The sequence below is a fragment of the Dicentrarchus labrax genome, unplaced genomic scaffold, assembly GCF_905237075.1.
Source record: "Dicentrarchus labrax unplaced genomic scaffold, dlabrax2021, whole genome shotgun sequence".
NCBI classification, from domain to species: domain Eukaryota; kingdom Metazoa; phylum Chordata; class Actinopteri; family Moronidae; genus Dicentrarchus; species Dicentrarchus labrax.
In genome coordinates this window covers 6,969,198-6,990,288 of record NW_026136701.1, presented here as the reverse complement: position 1 = coordinate 6,990,288, position 21,091 = coordinate 6,969,198, and the positions used below count along the sequence as shown (strand labels likewise).

Sequence of the window (21,091 nt, the reverse complement as noted above, 5' to 3'; positions counted from 1 at the left end):
TTGCATAATAAACAGTTATGGGTGTTGCATCAGCATTTATGCCCTACACATAAAAAAGCCAACCAAAACATCAGGTCTCAACTCATTCCTTATTTCTCATTATCATAGTCTGAGGTTATTCAGATTCTCACGTTTCACATTTCACATAATGTACCCTACTGAATTTTAATGCCTGTTAATGATCACTTCATGTTGCTTGTGTGGAAAAAAAGATATATAAAGTTATTTCTGGTTTATTGGTGTATATAATTCACATGCCATGGTAGAACTGAAACTCCACCCTCTGAGCATCAGCAGACTGTGTTAATCATCAACAGGAATGAGTGCTACATAGACTTACATGCAACGTCAGCTTTTTCTATGCTTTGGATATGTTCAATGGCAGAATAGCAGTAGCAACAAAACACATTAACATCTGTTTAAGCACATTGAGGTGGAATGGTGTGTGAATGAAGGAATGTGACTCCTGCTGCAGTAATAAAGTTGCTATGATAAGCATGCAAGGTGTAGATAAAATGCTGCTGCTGAGTTCTGGCACGAGATATAGTAACAGAGCCGCTATGCCAGGCATTTCAACACCGACATCTGACTGTAGCAGCTGTCATAGTACACACAGGTCAGCTCTCTGGTTTCTCTGTGTGTTTTAATGCACCACACTGTCATCACTGTCATTAGTATTTGAACATCAAACTGAAAACAAGTAATTTATTTTTTAATTATGGAGAGAGAGATGGATTTTATCTTTGTAATCTGCTTTGCATAATAGAAATGCATCTTAGATTCTATTGATCTGTCAGAGATATTTATCAGGTGATGTTACAATAGCAGATCTCATATCCGGAAGCCTCAAATCACAAGGTGTTAAAGGACTTTGGCCAGTGGAAATTGCTGTGTCTTGTGAGAGATGCTCCTAAACCACAAGTTAGCCACAAAGCCAGAGATGCACAGGTGACTTCTGCTTTTCCTCTCCAGGTAAGGGATAAATATTCTTTGGATTTTGCAGACAGGGCAACATAACCCTATTTGCAGTGAAAGTATTGTAACTGTGTATCTATGTGTCTAAGTAGCTTATGATTTCTTACCTTTACCTGCATACGTTTATAGACTATACATTTAAATATAATTGTCTCTGTCCAAAATTTAGATACTAGAATTTTTTTGAGAGTATGTTTTTTTATCCACATTATAATAATATATTGATTGTATGGCCGCACACAGTCATACTGAGGTGTAAATTTGAGTTTGCGGTCTGAGTTGGAGCTCATAAACATTAACAGAGTCATATGACTGTCAGTGTGACCAACCTGGTATATAATAATTCACATGAAGTTAAACCTCAGAAAAGAAAAAAAATCTACAGATTCATTTTTTTTCTGCTCTAAATGTGACAATAAGCTCTGTGATCAGTTAAAAGTGATTTAGTATTGACAAATCATATATATTTCTGTTCCAAATCATTTGTAAGCATTAACACACAATCCTGTTTTTGAATTAGGCCATTTAAGGTTATTGTCACATATTATTACTGGAATATTTCCTTATTTTAGCTGCTGTTAGAAGGACTGTTATGGAAGCATTTGGCCTGAGGAGGACCCAGTCCCTGAGAAGTCTCTCTGGGGTTCTGGAGAGGTCATGGATCACGCCAGCTCCCACTCGCTGGGACAGAAAATCTGTGTCTCAGATGGTGCAACAGTAAGTTCAGCACAATATATATATATATATATATATATATATATGTACATTCTTACACATATAGCTTTAAATACTGTTAGATGCAAACTGAGAATGCTTGATTCCCAGTACAGTCCTCCTCTGGAAGCCAATGAGGAATGAAAGTTGAGCATTAGTGCTTTGCTCGAGGGCATGTAGACAGTTTCTTTCACTTTTACTGCTCACAAATTCCTAACTGATTCTTCAGTTTGAATCACAAGGGTCAATGAGAATAAATGTGTCAATAAATGTGTTCAAACAGTTACCAAAGTTGTGCTGACCTAAGGAGTATTGAAAAAGTGGAGCATGAAGTCCAGGTAGGCCATCTTTTTATTTCCTTTTTCATCACAAGTGACATGTGTGACAACCTTTAAAACAGCAACACACATAAAAATCAATGGCTGCTTTCAGGTGTCGGAGAGCTGTGTAGACAGTCGATGGGGAAAGATGGACAGCAGGGAGAAAGCGGCCCTCTGGGCATCTGGAAGAAGCGCGACTCTGTCTAGGAGTCGCTCCATGGACTTCCTCCCTGAGAGGGAGTCCACAGGCACCAAGGCTCTGCGTGCCCTGTTTGAGTCTAAGGCCACCCTGCAGCAAGGCTTCAACAGCAGCCCTCGGCTGAACTCAGCAGCTGCTACTGGCAGTCAGACAGGGAGAGACTGCCCTCTGCAGGACTGGAGAAGTCACAACACCCCTTTGAAGGATACAAACGTTAAGGTGTGTGAGTTTTTTATATCTGGTATTACTTTCTACATGATTCAGCATGATGTACCTACGAGACTTTACTACATTGACTGTGCTCATTGATGCATGGTTTCTTGGTTCTTTAGAGTACGCAACCACAGAAAGGCAAATCAGTCACACATAATGTTAACGTCCTTGGATAACATAATGCTCTTTCAGGTGCTTGCAGGCATCAAGAGACCAGATGTATAAAGTGTTAACACACCCAACAGCCCAGGCCCCATACGCTTCACCCAACAGTTCATTTAGTGCATGGATGCAGACAATAAACAGAGAACACCAGAGGTTTCAAAGAGAAACACCTGCACCTCCTGACCAAAACACATGCTCTTACAGCACACATGTTTTTAAAGGAATAGTTCTATACCACGCTCATGTCTGTGCACTAAATGAAGCTAGAGCTAGCAGGCGGTTAGCTTAGCTTTGTCTCAAAACTGGAGAAAATAAATGTGGAAATGGAATAAATGTATAATTTCTCATTCACTCAGGCCACTTTCCCAAATGGGGCAACCAATTTACTGTCACTCTAGAAACACCAAAAACAGTGTGCTGAAATTGTCTTCATGACACCATATGTTGTTCATCCACAGAGAACCGCCCAGGTGGAGGGAGGAAAGGCCACTAATAGGCTGCCAGAGTCTTACAACAGAGCATCCAGATACTCACACGGTGAGCAGTGGTGCTGAATTTCATGTTAAGAGTCATTGAGATCTGATAGGGTGGATGGGATTAGTGACAGGGTTGCCTCAAAGGCATGAGATCACTGTTGTATTTTGTTGCCACAGTTCAGTTGTCCTCTCTTTATAGGACTATTCAGGACCGCTGTGATCTTTGAGCAAGTTATTGTTTGTGTTCCTGCTGGTTCACTGAAGTATGTATGTAGGTCGAGAGATTTATCCGTCTGTGTTAAAAACAGTGCTAGAGATTCCCCACACATTCGGTATATCATATGAATTTAGATTAAGTTACCATAGAGTAAAAATGTCAGGATCAAGGTCTCTGGGATTTAAAATCACCATGAACATCCTGACAGACAGGGTTTGCTAAGCACTAACCTCTGTGTCCTCTGGACCTGAGAGTTGCAAGGAAACAGCTAAATAAAGACAAGGATGTAGTGGTGTAAATGCATAACTATGTGTTTGGCACACATGCTTAAGATAGGAGTGAGGCTGTCACTGATGGCTCTGACCATGACGCAGACCTTGGCCTTCTGAGCCATGCCAATGTGTCCTGCAACTGATATTGTTTTTCAGTGTATCATAGTTGACGCTTTGACCCTGTGATGTGTCTAGTGTGAGTAAGAGACAGGAATGTGAGTGGACATCTACAGTGAGGATTACTGACAAAAATCATAGTGTGCTTTACCAAAAAACTGTGAAAATATTTAATAACGTCATGAGAAATTATATTTTAACAAGTAAAAAATAATGTTATGTTGTACTAGCATAATCTAGCACATTGGTTGGTTGGTCCTTGAAAGGGTTCCAGGGGGTCCCCAGCAAAAAGGGGAATCATTTCATCCATTAGTAACACAATGACAGAATGTATGACTATTTTGGTCACAATTTTATACATTTTCTGTAACAAAAAAAAAACCAAAGAGCAAAGATCCTATCAGATTGGGGACCCTGGGACAGAATCTTATATAAAATGGGGTCTGTGGTCTAATTTAAAGGTCCTTGACATTAAAATGTTTGAAAACCACTGATCTAGCAGACAATACTAATATGAAATATTCACCTTAGCTGTCTTACCAGGGTACCACTTTACCATAATAGGACCTTCAGTCAGTGTTTTTTGTATTATATTGCCAAAAAAACACCCACTGACACACATACTGCAGGTCCCACCCAGTGCCCGTTATAGTGGGTGACAATGTAGCTATGGGAATGGGAGGTGGAGGGGTGCCCCTGTCCCTCAGCGACTAACAGTGGTGATTGACTCAGCCGAGTAGCGGCAGCCGCCAGCCCACCCTCCCAAAATAGCCAAAGTCTTCCACTGGGGCAGCGGACTCTGATAAAAATCAGCTGTCGCCGAGGCCACAGGACTAGAAAGAGTTCAGTCACAGTGAACTGAGAAGCAGAGAGGAGCATTGAGAGAGGAGACTGTATCACACATCACAGGGGCCTTAAGAGTCAGTTATCCACCACAGCGGAGATACACAGGGAAGTGACAGTGAACAACGCTGGATGCTATTTTAGTGAGTATCATGAGAATTAACTTTATTGAAATGGAGGAAACTGATGTGTAGATAATTAGATAATTAAGTAGTACTGTATAATAATTACTGAGCTGCTTAAATGTGTACATTTTTTTATATTACAGTACTTTATTCTGTCGAATGTGATTCCAGTCTGTAAGATGAGCAGAATTAATGTGGAGTGTAGACATTATTCAAAATAGTTAAAGTTTAATATTACGGCTGTATGTTTGTGATAAATGGCTAAAAACAAGATCAATTGAAAGCATAAATTGAGTTATTAAATTATTATTATCAAATATTTATGATTATAAGTTATTCAATTACAGACTTTGACTGCACAAAAAATAAATTACGATGTTCTACTTTCAATTTTCTTTGTGAGTGACATCAGAACTAATAAAGCTCACAAATTGTTGTTACCATGCTGCTGGCATCTTCATTAAGTCTTAAGTGGCTATCAATTTTCAGCCCCTTATCCCTAGAGACGTCTGGAATGGGAGGTCAGACAACAGGAATACTCTAGCTTACACTAACCCTAGCTTTCTGTCTTTCTATCATCAAAAGAATAGCGATGAACTATGAAGGGCGAAGCAGTATATATCTGTTATAAAAGCAATAAGTAATATCAGATATATAACTGAGATGATGTGGTGTTTGTGGGTCTGAGGCCCCCCAGTATGAGCAGTCCTTTGGCATGCTGGTTTTCATTACAGTCTGTGAATGTGGCTACTATCACCAACAGCTGATGGTGGTGAAGGTGGTGGTGGTGAAGAACAAATACCAACTGCATTTCACCACCATTTGTACAGCTGCCAGTGGCCCACAACGCCCCCACATTACTGTGCCGCTAATAGCTCTTCTTCATTCCTGGAGAAGGAATCCAGATCAAAGAGATGTCAGCAGAAATTTATTTGAATGTGTGGGAACCACAGTGAAAGGTATCCAGAAAAGTCAACAAAGCTTAATGTCTTATTTATGTCTGATTTGGTAACAACTGCACTTTACAAATCAGTATTTCACAAGCTGTTGATACCAGTGTGTATGGGTGTATGGGTGCTGATGAAGTTGACCTCTCAACAGGACACGCATGGCACTCATGCCTCATTCTGTCTGCTCACCCATCTATGAAAATGCTTTAAGTCCGGGCTCGTGAGAGGCGCCAGCTTGCTGGTCCATCCTTTTGTGCTGCCAGGGCTTAGTGTGTAAAAAGAGGAGGTGTGTTCAAATCTGGCCATTAGTTACAGCTGGATGGAAACACACTGGGCTGTTGACCTCGAGCCATATTGTTCACAGTGCTCTTGTTGTTGTCTGAATCTATCACACCTAACTCAAACTGATCAGATTTTCTGCTGATACGTGCTAAGGGCATTTGTTTTTCCTGATCAATCAACGATCTGTATTATTGCATTGTAAAACAGCTTAAGGTAAAATAATGCACTCCGAGCTGAGATCATTTCATTTCATGTTTTTCATGGGGGCAGGCAGTCGCATTCCTGTGGTCAGGTGTTGATGGTTTGATGGCAGAGAGCTCACACAAACAATGTGCAAACAATCTGTGTCACTCCAGCTGAGCTAGCAGTTGCTGTTTTTTTTTTTCTTCTTGGGCGTCATGGTCAGACCATGGCATGCAGTTTGGTGAGGGTCCCAGGCAGCAGGCGGGCTGTGTGGGCCTATTTGTCTTGTCAGCTACTGGGATCAAAGCCTTTGTAAACTGACTTGTTTGTATCAATGTTTGTCTTTAGCACAATAAATCATATGAAGAGGTTTATTTAAATAAAAAGTCCCACAAGCTACTCGGTTAAACTACTCTCAATCTGTTAGGATGCCATATACTGTAGGCCTTGTTGCAGATTAAATTGTTTCCACAAGTTAACAGAGAGCTACAGCAGTGATAACAAAGTTTCCAACATCACTATAAATACACACACTATAAGCATCACTATAAATACACACACACACACACACACACACACACACACACACACACACACACACACACACACACACACACACACACACGCACACACACGCACACACACACAGTGTTATCATTAAACTTGCTGCTGGAGACACTCTGCTCTGCTTATTTCGGGATACATCTGAGGTCTACTTTTACAATTGTGTGTCAACAAATCTAACATAGAAAACGATACCATCTAAACATTATTTGACTTTATTACATGGCTTTGTTGAATACTTGATTCTGATTGGTCAATTGCAGTATTCTACAGTGTGTTATTTCTGAATACCAGACTATGATATGAATGTCAAACCATTGCTATGGGCACAGTTCTATCAAAAAAGTATAAAATAGATTCCTTTTTAAATCAATATTTTCTGTCAAATTATTGATTTCTTTAGCAAGTAGCCATGTAATAAGCAGGATAATGTCAGCAAGCGGGTCATTATTAACATAATAAACCCCAAAAGGGTGATGCTGGACCTTGACATGCTCAGTTATTTTTATCTTATTGAGAACATTTTATAAATATTTCAGGTATATATGATATTGGATTTTATTTTGTCTTTTGTATTGCAGATGACAAATATAGTCCACCACTGACTAAGGGGGGCACCCCAACAAGACAAACCAGGGATAGGATATCTACTTCCTCCTCAGTGAGAGACAGATCAGCTATCTATCTGTCAAAAGCAGCAGCTATCAACTCCACAGGAGGCTCAACACGGCCAGTAAGTTCCTGAAATGCCTCACACTCAAGTCAAGAGCTTGAAGAGAGAATGAACACACACACACTCTGTCACAATCGGAGCAACTCAACATTTTACAATAAATCTATTTCATACTTTAAATGTTTATTACACTGATTTGTGTATAGCACATGTGCAGCAGAGTGCTGATATATACTTTTACAAGAAATAATTGTACTTACTCATGAGCCAAACTGATCTAAATCACACTTTATTTCTCCGTTGATCAACAGGAATTTATTGGTACTCCAGGAACGAGGGCTAAAAACAGCAAGGTACGGTATAGTTCTCTTCCCATCCTTTACTACAGTGTGGAGGTTTTGAGTGCTGTGTAACTGACTCTTATTTTGTATGACCAAAGACACAGTTAACCTTTGACCTAATACTTTAGAAGCAACACAAATAGTAACAAATTACATTTATGTTTAGATAAAAGACCTTCAGAACAACTTAACTGTTTTATGTACAGCGCTATATTCTTTTTCCATGGCCTCAGCATTACAATCTACAGTTATTACTTCAGGTTTGATGTCAATGTCATCATAATTTCTGCATCATAAGGCAACAGTTTTCCTTGAAATAATAAGGTACAGTGCCATCAACAGGAGAGGATCAGGGTTTCTGATTCACTTTTGTTAAGACCCACAGCAGACCACCTTGTTTTTTTGTTTTTTTATCAGTACAGGAAGAACTGAAATTCCTACACTGTTCACAAAAGCAGCTAAAATTTCATATTAACAATGGATCAAATGACTATGTGATTGTGAAAGGTGTGGCTCACAGTGACAAACCCACAGATAGGTATTACCCAACTATAAAATTCCTCTCAGCTCTATGGAACATTTCAGGGTCTTTCAGCTCATTTGTTTTGGTTTTCCGACCCACAACTCTACTATTTTGGTTCAGTTGCACCATTCTTATGAGTGTTGTTTTCGACCCCAGGCAACCATTTTAAGCACTAGAGCTCTAAAAACCCACTGTGGTGAACATTGTGTCACATATAGCAACTAAGGGGCCAGATATTTATGATAAGATACGATAAGACAAGATAAGACAAGGTAAGATAAGATGTTCCTCACCTGTAGGGGAAATTCAAATTGACACAGGGGAATGTAGACTTCATACTTCAAATGAAGAGTAATGTTGCTTTATTGGTGCTGAATGTGCCACTATTTGCTAATATGTTTGCTATTTTTAAAAGGTGGTAAAATATCAGGGTTGTGTTTACAGCTTGTTTCCACTGCCCCTAAAAATAAGTTAATGCCAGTTTAATGTAGATTCATACTTTCAGGTGTTTCTGTTGGAGGCAGAAATTTAGCTATTAACATAATTTAGTGCACTTACTGTGTGTGTGTGTGTGTGTGTGTGTGTATGTGTGTACAATGGGATGGTATGCTTACTAACAGCTATGAAGTGTTTTGTTAACCCTGGTGTGACAGAAGATGGTTTGCTGTGAAAAATATCAAGCGAACATAGAAAAAGGTAAAGTATGGCTTCACTTGCTAAAATGCTAACCATTCTAATATTTGAACATACTTTAACTAACTGTTTTTCATAACTGAAATCTGACAATTTTACTCCCATCTGTATTTCATTTAAAGATGACTGAACCAGCCAGGAAAATCACAGTTTCACAATCATCTCATGGTGAAGACGACCTGCCCCCCCCACCTCCTCCCGTACCACCTAGACCCCTCGACTATGAAGGGCCTTCAGAATTAACTAGCCTCCCTGTTCCTCCACCTAAAGAAACATTCTCCACATTCTACCAGCAACGGCAGAAGAGTGAGCTAAAGAGGCTCTTTAAACACATCCACCCAGACCTACGGGCGAGTCTTGATGATGCCGTGGATGATGAGATATTGAAGGCAGTGCAGTCAGAAAACGCAACAGCAGACGCAGCTTATCAGTGTGAAGTGCAGTCCATGAGGTGGATCTTTGAGAACTGGACTCTAGACAACATTGGGGATCCTCATGCAACCAAGAAGCTGCTGTATGATGAAGAGTTGAAAGGTGGAGATGTCAGAGGCACTTCCTCTGTGTTTGAGCATATTGACAGCACCCAACAAATGTCTGCTAAAAGACAGACTTCTGTAAGAGGGGATGTGAGAACATCAATGTGGTTGTTTGAGACCCAGCCCTTAGATTCTCTAAATCAATCAAAAAGAGAAGAAGGTGAACTGGTTGAAGCAGTGTTGAAAGAACCCATCCAGCCAGGAGATGTGAGAGGGACTCGACTGCTTTTTGAGTCTAAACCATTAAGCGACTTGGGACGCTGCAACTCCATAGAAGACCATAGCTTCCTCAAACTGAGATCTGAGCTTCAGGAGCAGAAAGGAGACATCCAGAAGACTCTAAAACTCTTCCAGGCAGAACCCTGCTGTGCAATCAGGGACAACAGTGGCAATATCCATGAGATTAAATCCATCTGCAGGGAGGAGATCAACAGCAGCAACATCAGTACTGCCCGTTGGCTTTTTGAAACTCAGCCTTTGGACCTAATAAATAAGGGAACTGATGGGGTAAAAATAATTCGGGGTATATCTCTGGAAGAGGGGCACAGAGGAGGAGTTGACCAAAAGAGGTGGATGTTTGAAACTCAGTCATTTGACACAATACAAGAGGTTGTAGGAGTGGACAAGTTTGAAGGAACAGTGGCTGAATGCGCAGAAGAAGCTGATGTTGTCAGTAAGAGAAAGCTCTTTGAGATGCAACCCTTGGCGGCACTAAAAGGAGACTCTGCAGAAAAGTCTTTGGAAAAGGAAGAAATTATCGGGGGAGATGTCAAGACTTCCCTGTGGCTATTTGAAACTCAACCCATGGAGACCCTTAATGATAGCTATGAAGTTGGGTGTTTGAAGAAAGTTACCCTTTCTACTGATGAACAAGGTGAAGTAAAAGGCAAAAAACAAATATTTGAGAGTTGCAGTATGCAAAACAACATCTCATTCAAGAAACAAGAGATTGAAAAGGGCGATGTTAAGGGATATAAACATCTTTTTGAAACAATTCCTCTGAGCAAAATTGCTCATTCAGATGAGGAGATAATTGAGAAGGAAAGCGCTATTGCCTCAGGAAATGTAAAAGATAACAAAGCAATGTTTGAGACAACTCCTTTATATGCAATAAAGGACAGCTCTGGAAACCTCCATGAGGTCACAACAGTCAGCCGAGAAGAGTTCATCAAAGGGAAAGTCCAAAACTATAAGTGGATGTTCGAGACCAAGCCTTTGGATGAGCTTACGGAGGGAAAAGTAAATGTTGAGGTAATCAAAGGCATCACCAGACAGGAGGATAAAATGGGTGACGTCAAGATGGCAAAGTGGCTTTTTGAAACCCAGACAATAGATGGGATCCATTCCAAGTTCAACAAGATAGAGCAGAATGCTTCTGTAGAAGAGGAAGCTCAGAAAGGTGATGTCAAGACCTGTAAATGGTTATTTGAGACTCAACCAATGGACATTTTGTATGACAAAGCAGAAAAAGTTCATGATAAAGAAGCCATTGACAATACCAATGTCAAGTCTATTACTTGGCTTTTTGAATCACAGCCTCTGGACAGCATCAAAGATGGCGAAGAGTACAATTTAAAGCTGTGTAGCACCATACAGGATTCTGTGAGATCTGAGGTTGGTGTCCAAACAGTCAAACATCTTTTTGAAACAGAAACCTTGGATAGAATAAGAAAGGATGCAAATTCTGAACACGATGTGAGATGTGTCAGCCAGATCAACTTTCAGTCTGGAGATGTGTCACGAGTCAAAGAACTTTTTGAATCTCAGTCCCTTGATGAAATAGGATCTGAAATGGTGACAAAAACATCTGATGAACAGAACAAAGATGAACACATGGAAAAAGGTTCAGTACATACATTTACTTGGATGTTTGAGAACTGCCCCATGAACCTGATCAATAAAGACAATGATGATGCAAACATTCAGAGAGTCAGTGGCGAAGAGAGTGGTGATGTACAGAACAAAAAGTTTATATTTGAAACTTCCTCACTGGACAAAATCCATGATCAACCCCTTGAACAGAAGTCAGACTCTGTGGAACAGCCTGTGAGCAATGTTGACGTAAAGTCCAGCACCATGATGTTTGAGTCCTTGCCACTATATGCCATCAAAGACAAAGAGGGCCAGTTTCATGAAGTTACAACTGTGAAAAAAGAGGAGGTAATGAGCAGTGATGTAAGAGGAGCAAGATGGATGTTTGAGACAAAACCCCTTGATGCCATCAAGGCAGAGAATGAAGTTTATGTGATCCGAGCTGTCACCCAAGAAGACGTCAAGAAAGGAGATGTCAAATCAGCCAGATGGAAGTTTGAGACACAACCCCTGGACTCCCTTACCAGCCGGGATGAGCCCTGTGTCAGGGTCATTGAAGACTTAGGAAGTAGTAATGTGCAGCTCAATAAACAGGTATTTGAATCTGAGCAGTCAAGTAACAAGTTTGTGCGAATGGTTAGTGTCACTGATGTCCAGTGTGGTGATGTCAGGACCTCCACTTGGCTCTTTGAGAATCAAACCATTGACAGTCTGAAAGGGGAACCTCAGGAGCATAGTCCTGTAAAAACAGTCCACAGAGAAGATAGCCAGAAAGGAGATGTCAAACGCTGCACTTGGCTGTTTGAATCACAGCCACTGGACAAAATCAGGGAGTCTGAGGATACCTTAGTGCAAAGTACTGAGGAGGAGATACCAAAAGCTGATGTGAAGTGCACTACCTGGCTCTTTGAGACCACTCCACTGGACAAAATTACTGCAAATAGTGTTGCTGACACCCTGTCCTATCTGTATCAAATGACTTTTGTTCACTCAAGTGGCATCATAATAGAAGCAAATGAGAGTAGAAATGTTAATATGGCAAAATATCTGCTTGAAAGCAACAAAGGTGTGCAAATCCAGAAAGAGGAGGTTGTTGGGGGTAACATCAGGAACATCATGTTACAACTCTTACTCAAACCAACCCTAAAACCCCAAGTTAGCCTTCTTAGAGAAGTGGAGAATGGTAAAGTGAATACCACAGTTGTAGAACTTCCAGTCTACCAGTCACCCACAATTATCAATCTCGAGAGGGATCAAAGAGTACAAAACATTGTCCAGATGATCGATGACTTGCTTACTCAAGATAAAGACTTGAAAAAAGGAATCATAATGCAAGAAACGGCAGGGGGACAAGCTGAGATGTCAGTTTATTCACTCATATACAATTATGAAACCAACACTGAGAGTCAAGTTAGAGAGAAGGGAGATGTAAAGTCTACGATTGGAAATCTCTTAGCTACTGCCAACAGTCAGAGGACTGCAGCATCGTGCAGAGTGGATGAAAATGAAAAAGGAAATGTGAATTTGTTCAAAAGTTGCATCGAGAAAGGAGATCTGCACTATCTGAAAAGTCTTCATACTGAGGCATCAGGAGAGGAAGTTGATCACAGCCCTCTGGCTGAGGAGCATAATGATATAGTTCAGGGGGATGTGAAGGAAGCAAAGCGAAGTCTCTGTCAGCAGAAAGAGCCAGTAGAGCGCACCATTTCTGATGTTTTGCCAGGGGATGTCAAGAACACCAAAAAGGTTTTTTCATCTGAGTGCTCTTTCAGTGTTGACAACTGTGTTTCAAAGGAAGAAATCATCCCTGGTGATATCTTATCAGCAAAGCAACAACTTGCAGTACAGCCACCTATAATGGTAGAAAAAGAGGATATTGTGGCTGGGGACATCAAGGCAACAATGCAGTCATTAGAACGTGCAAAGCAACAGAGCATGTGTGTGGAACGGGAGATCGTCAAACCTGGAACTATCTATGACATGGACTTGTCAGCTGAAGGTCCTGAAATAGAAGAAAGCCAAACACAAAAAGAGGTCATTATATCTGGAGATGTGAAAGCAGCAAAAAAGTCCCTTGAAATGGCTAAGCAGCAAAGCATGCATGTGGAGCGTGAAGTCATTGTCCCTGGAAAAATATACAACCTGAATGTCACAGCACAAGAGGAAAGCTCCTCAGCAGTGATGCAATCTACATGTTCGTCTGCCTCCAGATGCCAGCAAAACAAGACTTATCCAAAGGTCAGTAATGCAGAGAAAGATCAGGAAAGCCATGTTTCCTTTGAGGCTTGTCAACAAAGTGCAGTTATAGTCAGTAATTGTGCACCAGAATCACTGCCACCTTTTTTAAGTTATGAATGTAATGGACAGACAACAGAGGATGAGACAGAAGAAGTTTTCAGAGGAGATGTGAAGGCAGCTATTAGATCTCTACAGAGTGCAGCAACAGAGCAGAAGCTCACAGATAAAGAAGATATTGTAAGAGGTAATGTCCAATTGGCTCTGCAGTCTCTTGAGAAATCTAGTGTAAATGTATCCAAAGGAGACTATAAAGCTGCAATGATATACAGAAATTCAGGGAAGACTTGTTCAGAGAGGAACAAGACTGTACACAAGCAGTGTGTTGTGGTGTCTATGCCTCCATCTGACACAAAATTGTCTCCTTCAATTTCAGTAACCTGTGAAGGACAACCATCCATTACAACACAGAATTCAACACCCAACCCTGTAGTAAATGGAAACTCTAAATCATCCACCTCTGAGAGTGTAACTCCACCTCCACTCCCTAAAAAGACAAGTGAAAAACTGCAGAAGCCAGCTTTACCGCCAAAGCCACGATGGACAAAATCAGTAATTGTGGAGGAACAGAATATTTCACCAAGTCCTGCTCCTGAAGTTGCTTGCCCCATTAAAAACAACATAAAAAGTGCAGTGATTCCTCCAAAACAAAGCAAAGCATTTCCTACGCCCTCTGCAGATACACTACAACAAGAAACCACAACATATGGCAAAATGAGTAGAGAGACCTTGCATGAAACATACCACCAAAACTATGTTGATCAAGCAGTGCAAGACTCAAATCAAACAACAGAACGTCTACCAATGGACTTGAAGGCTCAGGAAAATAAGAAAAAGAAAACAGCACCACTTACAGGGAACAAATCAGATTGCCAAGAAATGATGTCAAACAGCACTGAAGTGAAAATGGAGAAAAATGTAATACAGAAAATCAATGCAGCTGAGGAGATACAAATGTGCATGAAGAATTATGCAGAAGATGGTAAACATGAAATGAACATGAGCTTGCAAGCTGCTCTACAGAACTTTGAAAGAAAGGAAAGTGAGACTCTGGGCAAAAGAGCCCCTTTGTTGTCCAAGAAGGTAAACGTAGTAAATGATGACGGTGAGCATAAACAAACCAACAAAACCAGTGCTCAACAACAAAAATCATATTGCAAAAAACAACACAACACAGATGACACACAGCAAACATCAATGACCAAAAGTCAGGTTGATGTCTGCCATATACAGCAAAATTACCTTAATGAAAAACAACCCAAACTTGAGGATAAAGTTGTTTTAAGAGAGAAGAAAGTAAAGGAGACAGATGATGAAAGACGACAAAGGCTTTCTGTCCACAAGGAGGAGATCATGAAAGGAAATGTGAAAGCAGCTATGGAAATCTTTGACAATTTGAAAAAACGAGAGGAACTCAAAGGAATCCTGTTTCAAGTGCAAGAAATAGAGGGAGAGACCAGCAGTGCAGATGTCAGCTCCTTGAAGACATTATATGACAATGTCCCTGCTTGGATGGGTGCACCAAGTAGAAACGCAAAGCAAAGTATAAAGGAGGAAAAGAAAGTTGAAGTAGAGACACAGGACGATGATCTAGAAAGCATCTCCTCGGTCGAGACTGCATTTGAAGATCTGGAAAAGGCAAGCAAGGAAATAATGAATCTGAAGGAACAAACATTAGCAAAGCTTCTTGACATTGAAGAGGCAATTAAAAAGGCTTTGTACTCTGTCTCCAATCTGAAATCTGAGGCTGACATCGCAGGGTTGTCAGGACTGTTTGATGAATCTTTGAAATCTGAGCAAAACCTTCAACCTGCCAACAACATCAGGAAAATAAGCATTGTGTCAAGCAAGGCGAAATCGGGTCAAATCAAAGAGACATCTTCGGATTCAAATCCTTCTAAACAAGAAGTGCCCAAACAACTGCACACAAAGCCACTCATCAGACAGTCCTCTTCCCAGTCTTCCCCGTCATTTATCTCCATTCACTCAGCTGCCAGAAGGCCTGCCGAACAACCAAAGTCACCCATGACAACCTTTAAACCAAAGACGGAAAGTAATAGTTGCCATGATGCAAATAGTGATCTGGGACAGGAGCCTGCTGCTTCTGAGAGCTCTAAAAATTTTCACACTCCTGCACAACGCAACGTTAGTGTGCTCGAGGTGAAAACTGTTCCTGAAAAACCTGCAGGAATAATTGGCACAAAGACTGTCAGTGAAACATACGAAGAGACTGATGGCTTTGGCAATGTATTTGTTTCTTCTGTGACTTCAACATTTGTCACCAAACAGTCTGACAGTAAATCTTCTGCATTGTTTGAAGTTGTTGGAAGTCCAGCCAGATATGAAGTCGTGACATCTCCATTGATTCGAAGATCTGGTCGCTCATTTGAAGAAAAAGTGCCAAGCAACGCTAAGGAGGAAGGGACAGTGTTTGTAACATTTAGCCAACCAAAGGAAACGCACTAAATAAGAAAGCGTGTTCCCCACTCCTTTAATTTGTGTATTTATTACGATATGTTCTGCTGACAAGATATTGTTAGTCAAATTGATCCTATGAAATAATGAATGAATGAATGTTGACTTTTAATTGAAAATAAATTGTCTGATAGATTTTATACTGTAACCAAATGATAAAGCGATAAGTTCTTTCATTAAAAGCTAAGCATATAGTTGACTGTATGTTCTGTTGTGTAAATTGTCAAATAAATAACAGTTTAAAAGTGATAGTCAATACTGATTTCTATTCTTTATACTGGTTCCATATTATTTCACAACTTTTAAAACCTAAAGAGAGTTCAATTAAATAATTATATATAATTCAGGTTAGCTCAGTCACAGAACTGGAAAAACGTTTACCACCTTATACATTGTTTTTATGAGATTCTAGCAACATACTGTAAATAACTGCTTAAATTTATAGTTTTAGGAAATACATTTATTTGCTTTCTCCTCCTATACCATTTGTTGATTCAAACATCCAGATTCATAACAAATGTGAAGGTTTCAACTATTTTCTTTCTAGCTCCAAGCTGTTAACCCAAGTTTCATTATTGCTGTCTTTACCAAGAATGTAACAAAAGAGCAAAAACCATTAAACACTCATTCTCGCTCATTCTTTCTGAATCATTCCAATAAAGACAAAAGTTGGAGAAGTAAAAAGATGACAGAGATGTCAATTTAAATAAAACCCTTGATCCTTAAGCTGAATTTGTTTTATCATCATAGTTCCAGTCACCTGCCAAGGAAATGTGTTCTGCCTGTTTGACACCTGTCTATCCAATGGAAAAAATGGTGGCCAATAAACTTATCCTGCACAACAACTGTTTCTGCTGTAAACACTGTAAGAAGAAGCTCAGGTGAGATATTTTTCACAGTATGATAAAATGACTAAAAATCAAAAGTTCAGCCTAATCAAGACAATAATTTATTGAAATGAATAATATTGAAGAAATTCTTGCAAATATTGGCATTCAATTATGTTGTGATTATTGCAATTCTCCAATGCATTGAAATCATTCACAGCAGCTGGTCTAGAACAAATCATATGACAAATTTAACAATACATTTAATACATAAAAATATTTATTTTATGTTACTTTATTGCAGCATACACAACTATTCATCTCTTTATGGAGAGTTCTACTGCATCTCTCACTACCAACAGCTTTTTAAAAGAAAAGGAAATTATGATGAAGGATTTGGGCACAAGCAACATAAAGACCAGTGGCTTCAGAAAAATAAAGGCCCAGATGAGCCGGATGCTGTGTCCACTCCCAAAATGACAAAAAGTAACTTAGGCATATCTGACGGCTTCAGAGAGTCATCTTCTGGTGTGTCTGTTACAAAGTCGTCTGCAAGAGAGCTGGTATATAACAGTGGTGCTGATGTTAAGGGCAAACTAAAAATGAGCTGGCCACCAGAGAAGAAGAGTACGGGGTTTAATCCAGTGCAGAAAACATATGTGAAAAATAAGATATCTGCCATTTGCAAAGCATCTACTTATGGTATGAGCCTTTCCGACAACAACCAACTAAAGATCAGCCATGGTGGAGAAATGAAAGATAAAGTGACAATATTGTCAAGCTCCTTAATTTCAGGTTTCAAGGAACCATCTAAGACAACACGATATAACTCAACAGAGAAGTTCCCCTCAGTGGAAACCAGACCCAGGACTGATCCAACCAAGGCAGGGCATTTCCAAAACAGCATCTTGCCAACAGTGCCTAACTTTTCTTTGCCCTCTCTAGAAACGGGTATTACTGTCACATACCGAAAAACAGAACAGAAAAATGTGGCACCCACCACAACAACCAACAACAATCCAACATCTAACAGGCTGGACGCTTATCCAAATAAAGCCAGGAAATCTGTAAGGTTTGCTCCAAATGTTGATGTTGCTCAGTATGACCCGTCCTCTCAGCTGACTACAGGAGCCAAAACTGAAGAGCACAGTATGCAGCTTTCAGACCAAACTGAACAGAGCAAAGTGAATAAATCCAAGGATCTAAAAGATGTCAGTGTGAAAAACAACTCTGATCATTTGTCATTAGAGTTTAGCAAAGATCATAGCGAAAGAGAAGTGTGCCCTGAAATCCCTGATAATAAATGCCATGGTGAGACAAGCAATATGTTGAACCTAGTGTCTGATGTTAAAGAGGAGAACAGTCAAGAGATCCCACAGGCTGATATAAAAGTTCTGAATGGAGGTGTAGACGAGGAGGATTCACTCGACACTCAGAGTTTCACTGAAACGTTTAATTCAACTGAAGAGGTTGTTAAACACCAAGAGCCATCTGAGGTATTGCATGTCATTCCAAAAGACTCTGTCAACCTGTGTGAATCAGAAAGTTCAAGTACTCTGCACAGTGTTGCAGAACATATGAACGGAGAGGAGGCCAGTCTTGAAAATAATAAAAATCTATTTGAAAATACTGACTCAGCCAATGACCAAGAAATCGGTGGTAGTCAGAGGAAGCCTGTTGCAAGAACAAATTCCCTTAAGGAATCTGCAAAACAGGTTGAAAAGACGAAGGTCAAACTGGGATCCTGGTCCAAAGGAAAGAGCCCCTTGTCAAAGCTCTTCACATCAGGTGGAAATGATAAAACAAACAAAACTGAACCAAAAGACGCCAAGAATGTCAAACCTAGTGGTGGACTGTTAGGAAGACTGTTTCAGTCATCCTTGGAGAAGGCTGAGGACACCAACAAATTGGCTGCGCGAGATGAAGGGAAAGACAAAACGCTTGCTGATGACAAAAAGACAGAAGAGGTAAAGGAGGCCGCTACAAAAGAAATGCAAAAGGAAGGTGACATGTTTGAAGTACCACCTCAGGAACAAGAAGCTGAGGAGAAACCAAAGGAAAAGTCTGATTCTGCTGAGCCCAACACACTGGATAGTAACAAAAGTGAGGCTGTAAGCACATCCACAGAGCCATCCGACCCGCTCAAGACTTCAACAGATGATCTAACAACTCTGGAACAAACAAATCCGACTGATGATCGAGAACCTAATTTACAAAACAGCGAGACTACAGGCCTGTCAGTGACTGGTCCTGCCATTACTGTGCAATCAGTGAGCCAAGTGTCTGAGGAGTCAATCAATCCATTACTAACAGAGAATAGTGGTGATGAAGTTTTGAGTGCTACATCTAATGATGAGATTTTTGGGGACAGCGTCAGTTCAGCCCCCGTTGACACTTTGGCCATTCAGATAAATACTGATGAATCTGTTCAAAAGCCAAATGAACTGCTTGATGCACCAGACGTAGGAGGAAGTGGAGCACTTCTGGATCTCAACCACGGACCTTCTCAAGATTCTTCCAATCTTTTTGGTCCGCCTGGCTCTCAGGACATTTTCATGAACACCCCCAGTGATATATTTTCATCTTCTTTGAGTGACACAGTTCTGCCTGAAGCTGCTCCTGCTGATTCTTTTAGCCTGTTTGACTCTCAGCTAGCATCGACTGAGAATGAAGTGATGCTTGGCATTACGGATCAGCTTATTGTCCCTGATTCAGCACCTGTAGATCAAGAAGGGGCTCAAACCTCAAGTCCTTTCGGTACAAGCAGCCAGACAAGAGAGCAAGGGTCCGACTTCGACATATTCAGCTCAAGTGATGTTCTGTTCACTCAGTCACCTACTGTTAATGTGTCTGATCACAAAGGAGCCGATGCTTACACAAACCAACCATCTGTGTTCACCGATGATATCTTTGGAGTGAGTGACATCTCCAATGGTACAGATGTGTTTACAGTGCTGCCATCAACCCCAGCCACTTCTAACTCACTGAGTGATTTATTTGGTTCAGATGCATTTTCCACTGCTGCTCCTTCAGCCCAGACAGATCTTTTTGCTGATGACATCTTTGCATCAGAACCACAGTTGCTGCCAGTGTCTGAGCCAAGTGATATAAATTTATTTGTGGACAGTCTTTCAGTGTCTGACAACAACAGCACTGAGCAAACAGCAGAAAATACTATCACAAGTAGTAGCTGGATGGATGATTTACTCGGGTAACAGCATGACTGTGTTTACTTGATAATAATATGACTGTGTTTACTTGATAATAATACACAAGTTGGAATATACAAAAAATAAAGACATTGTATTAAGATGTTTTTTAAAAATCACTTAAATGGATATTATAACCACTTAACATTTAATTACTTAACAAAAACACAACTGATATTTTAATTTCATGTTTTCATTTACCATTATATTTTTTAGAGATCTGTATCAAACACAATTAGTAACATTACAAATTTGTGCCATAAATACAGTATGTGCCTTTACATTACAGCTACAAAATGAATGTTTTTTATAACATGACATCATTTTCTATTATAGTTAACATGAAGAGAAGCAGAGGGCGTAATGTTTCCTAAATAACTGTATATTTTAAAGTGATTTTTAATAAATTAATGAGTAAAGAGTAATAAGCATGGTGTCATTCGACTGTTAAATGTCTGTATACAGTCTGGACATTGAAATTGTAAATATTCTGATATGGAAATGTATTGATGAATAATAAATCTGTAATAAAATTACAACTTTGATCACTGAAGCAGTTTTGTTTGATGACCCCCTTCAAGTTTAAATAAATGTAAATCCAGACAGCATCTCATATAGTTCATACTGAACTCCAGGGTAGACCCTTATTTTATGAAGCTCTAAAAGCAATAGTAACAACTAGAGTTGTTCTGATAGCAGTATCAGAGACCCCTCTTGCCTTAAATGCAGTATTGGGTGTCTGTGCACCGATCTGATACGACGGAATGTATTAACCCCAAAACAGGACGTATTTTATAAATTTTTAACACACGTTTTGGATCGTACTATCAGCTAATACACAAAGTATCGGAATCAGTATCGGAAAAGAAAAAAATATATTGGAACATCTCTACAAGATGTCAAACGGTCTCTACCTGCAACCCATTGTTCTTATTCATAACACGGTCGATTTGCAGTCTCCACTCTAACATCTATATGCTAAATATGGAGCTACTGTCAGCAGTTGCTTAGCTTAGCATAACAACTGGAGGCAGGGAGAAACAGGTAGCTTAGGTAGCTTATCTATGGTCATGTTAGAGTCAGCCTGAGGGA

The 21,091-nt window shown here is 40.0% G+C and overlaps 1 protein-coding gene across 4 annotated transcripts; it reads left to right on the top strand.

Annotated features, from left to right (window-relative positions):
• Positions 1 to 830: 830 nt before the first annotated feature.
• xirp1 (xin actin binding repeat containing 1) lies at positions 831 to 16,212 on the top strand. Of its 4 annotated transcripts, XM_051405454.1 has the most exons (9): positions 831 to 972; positions 1,548 to 1,692; positions 1,973 to 2,027; positions 2,122 to 2,427; positions 3,045 to 3,123; positions 7,197 to 7,348; positions 7,600 to 7,641; positions 8,968 to 13,431; positions 13,865 to 14,014. In XM_051405454.1, exons 2-9 carry the CDS (start codon positions 1,568 to 1,570, stop codon positions 13,865 to 13,867), a joined length of 5,226 nt encoding a protein of 1,741 aa, XP_051261414.1. In that variant the 5' UTR covers positions 831 to 972; positions 1,548 to 1,567; the 3' UTR covers positions 13,868 to 14,014. The 4 variants fall into 4 exon arrangements, with proteins under 4 accessions (XP_051261414.1, XP_051261391.1, XP_051261404.1 ...); XM_051405431.1 differs by having other exon boundaries at positions 8,968 to 16,212; XM_051405444.1 differs by lacking the exons at positions 831 to 972; positions 1,548 to 1,692; positions 1,973 to 2,027; positions 2,122 to 2,427; positions 3,045 to 3,123 and adding an exon at positions 4,531 to 4,654 and having other exon boundaries at positions 8,968 to 16,212.
• Positions 16,213 to 21,091: the final 4,879 nt, after the last annotated feature.

Coding starts and splice junctions, on each gene's coding strand:
- xirp1 (XM_051405431.1), top strand. CDS start 1,568: ATGGAAGCATTTGGCCTGAGGAGGACCCAGTCCCTGAGAAGTCTCTCT. Junction 2,028..2,121: donor AAGTGGAGCATGAAGTCCAG/GTAGGCCATCTT, acceptor GGCTGCTTTCAG/GTGTCGGAGAGCTGTGTAGA. Junction 3,124..7,196: donor AGCATCCAGATACTCACACG/GTGAGCAGTGGT, acceptor TTTGTATTGCAG/ATGACAAATATAGTCCACCA.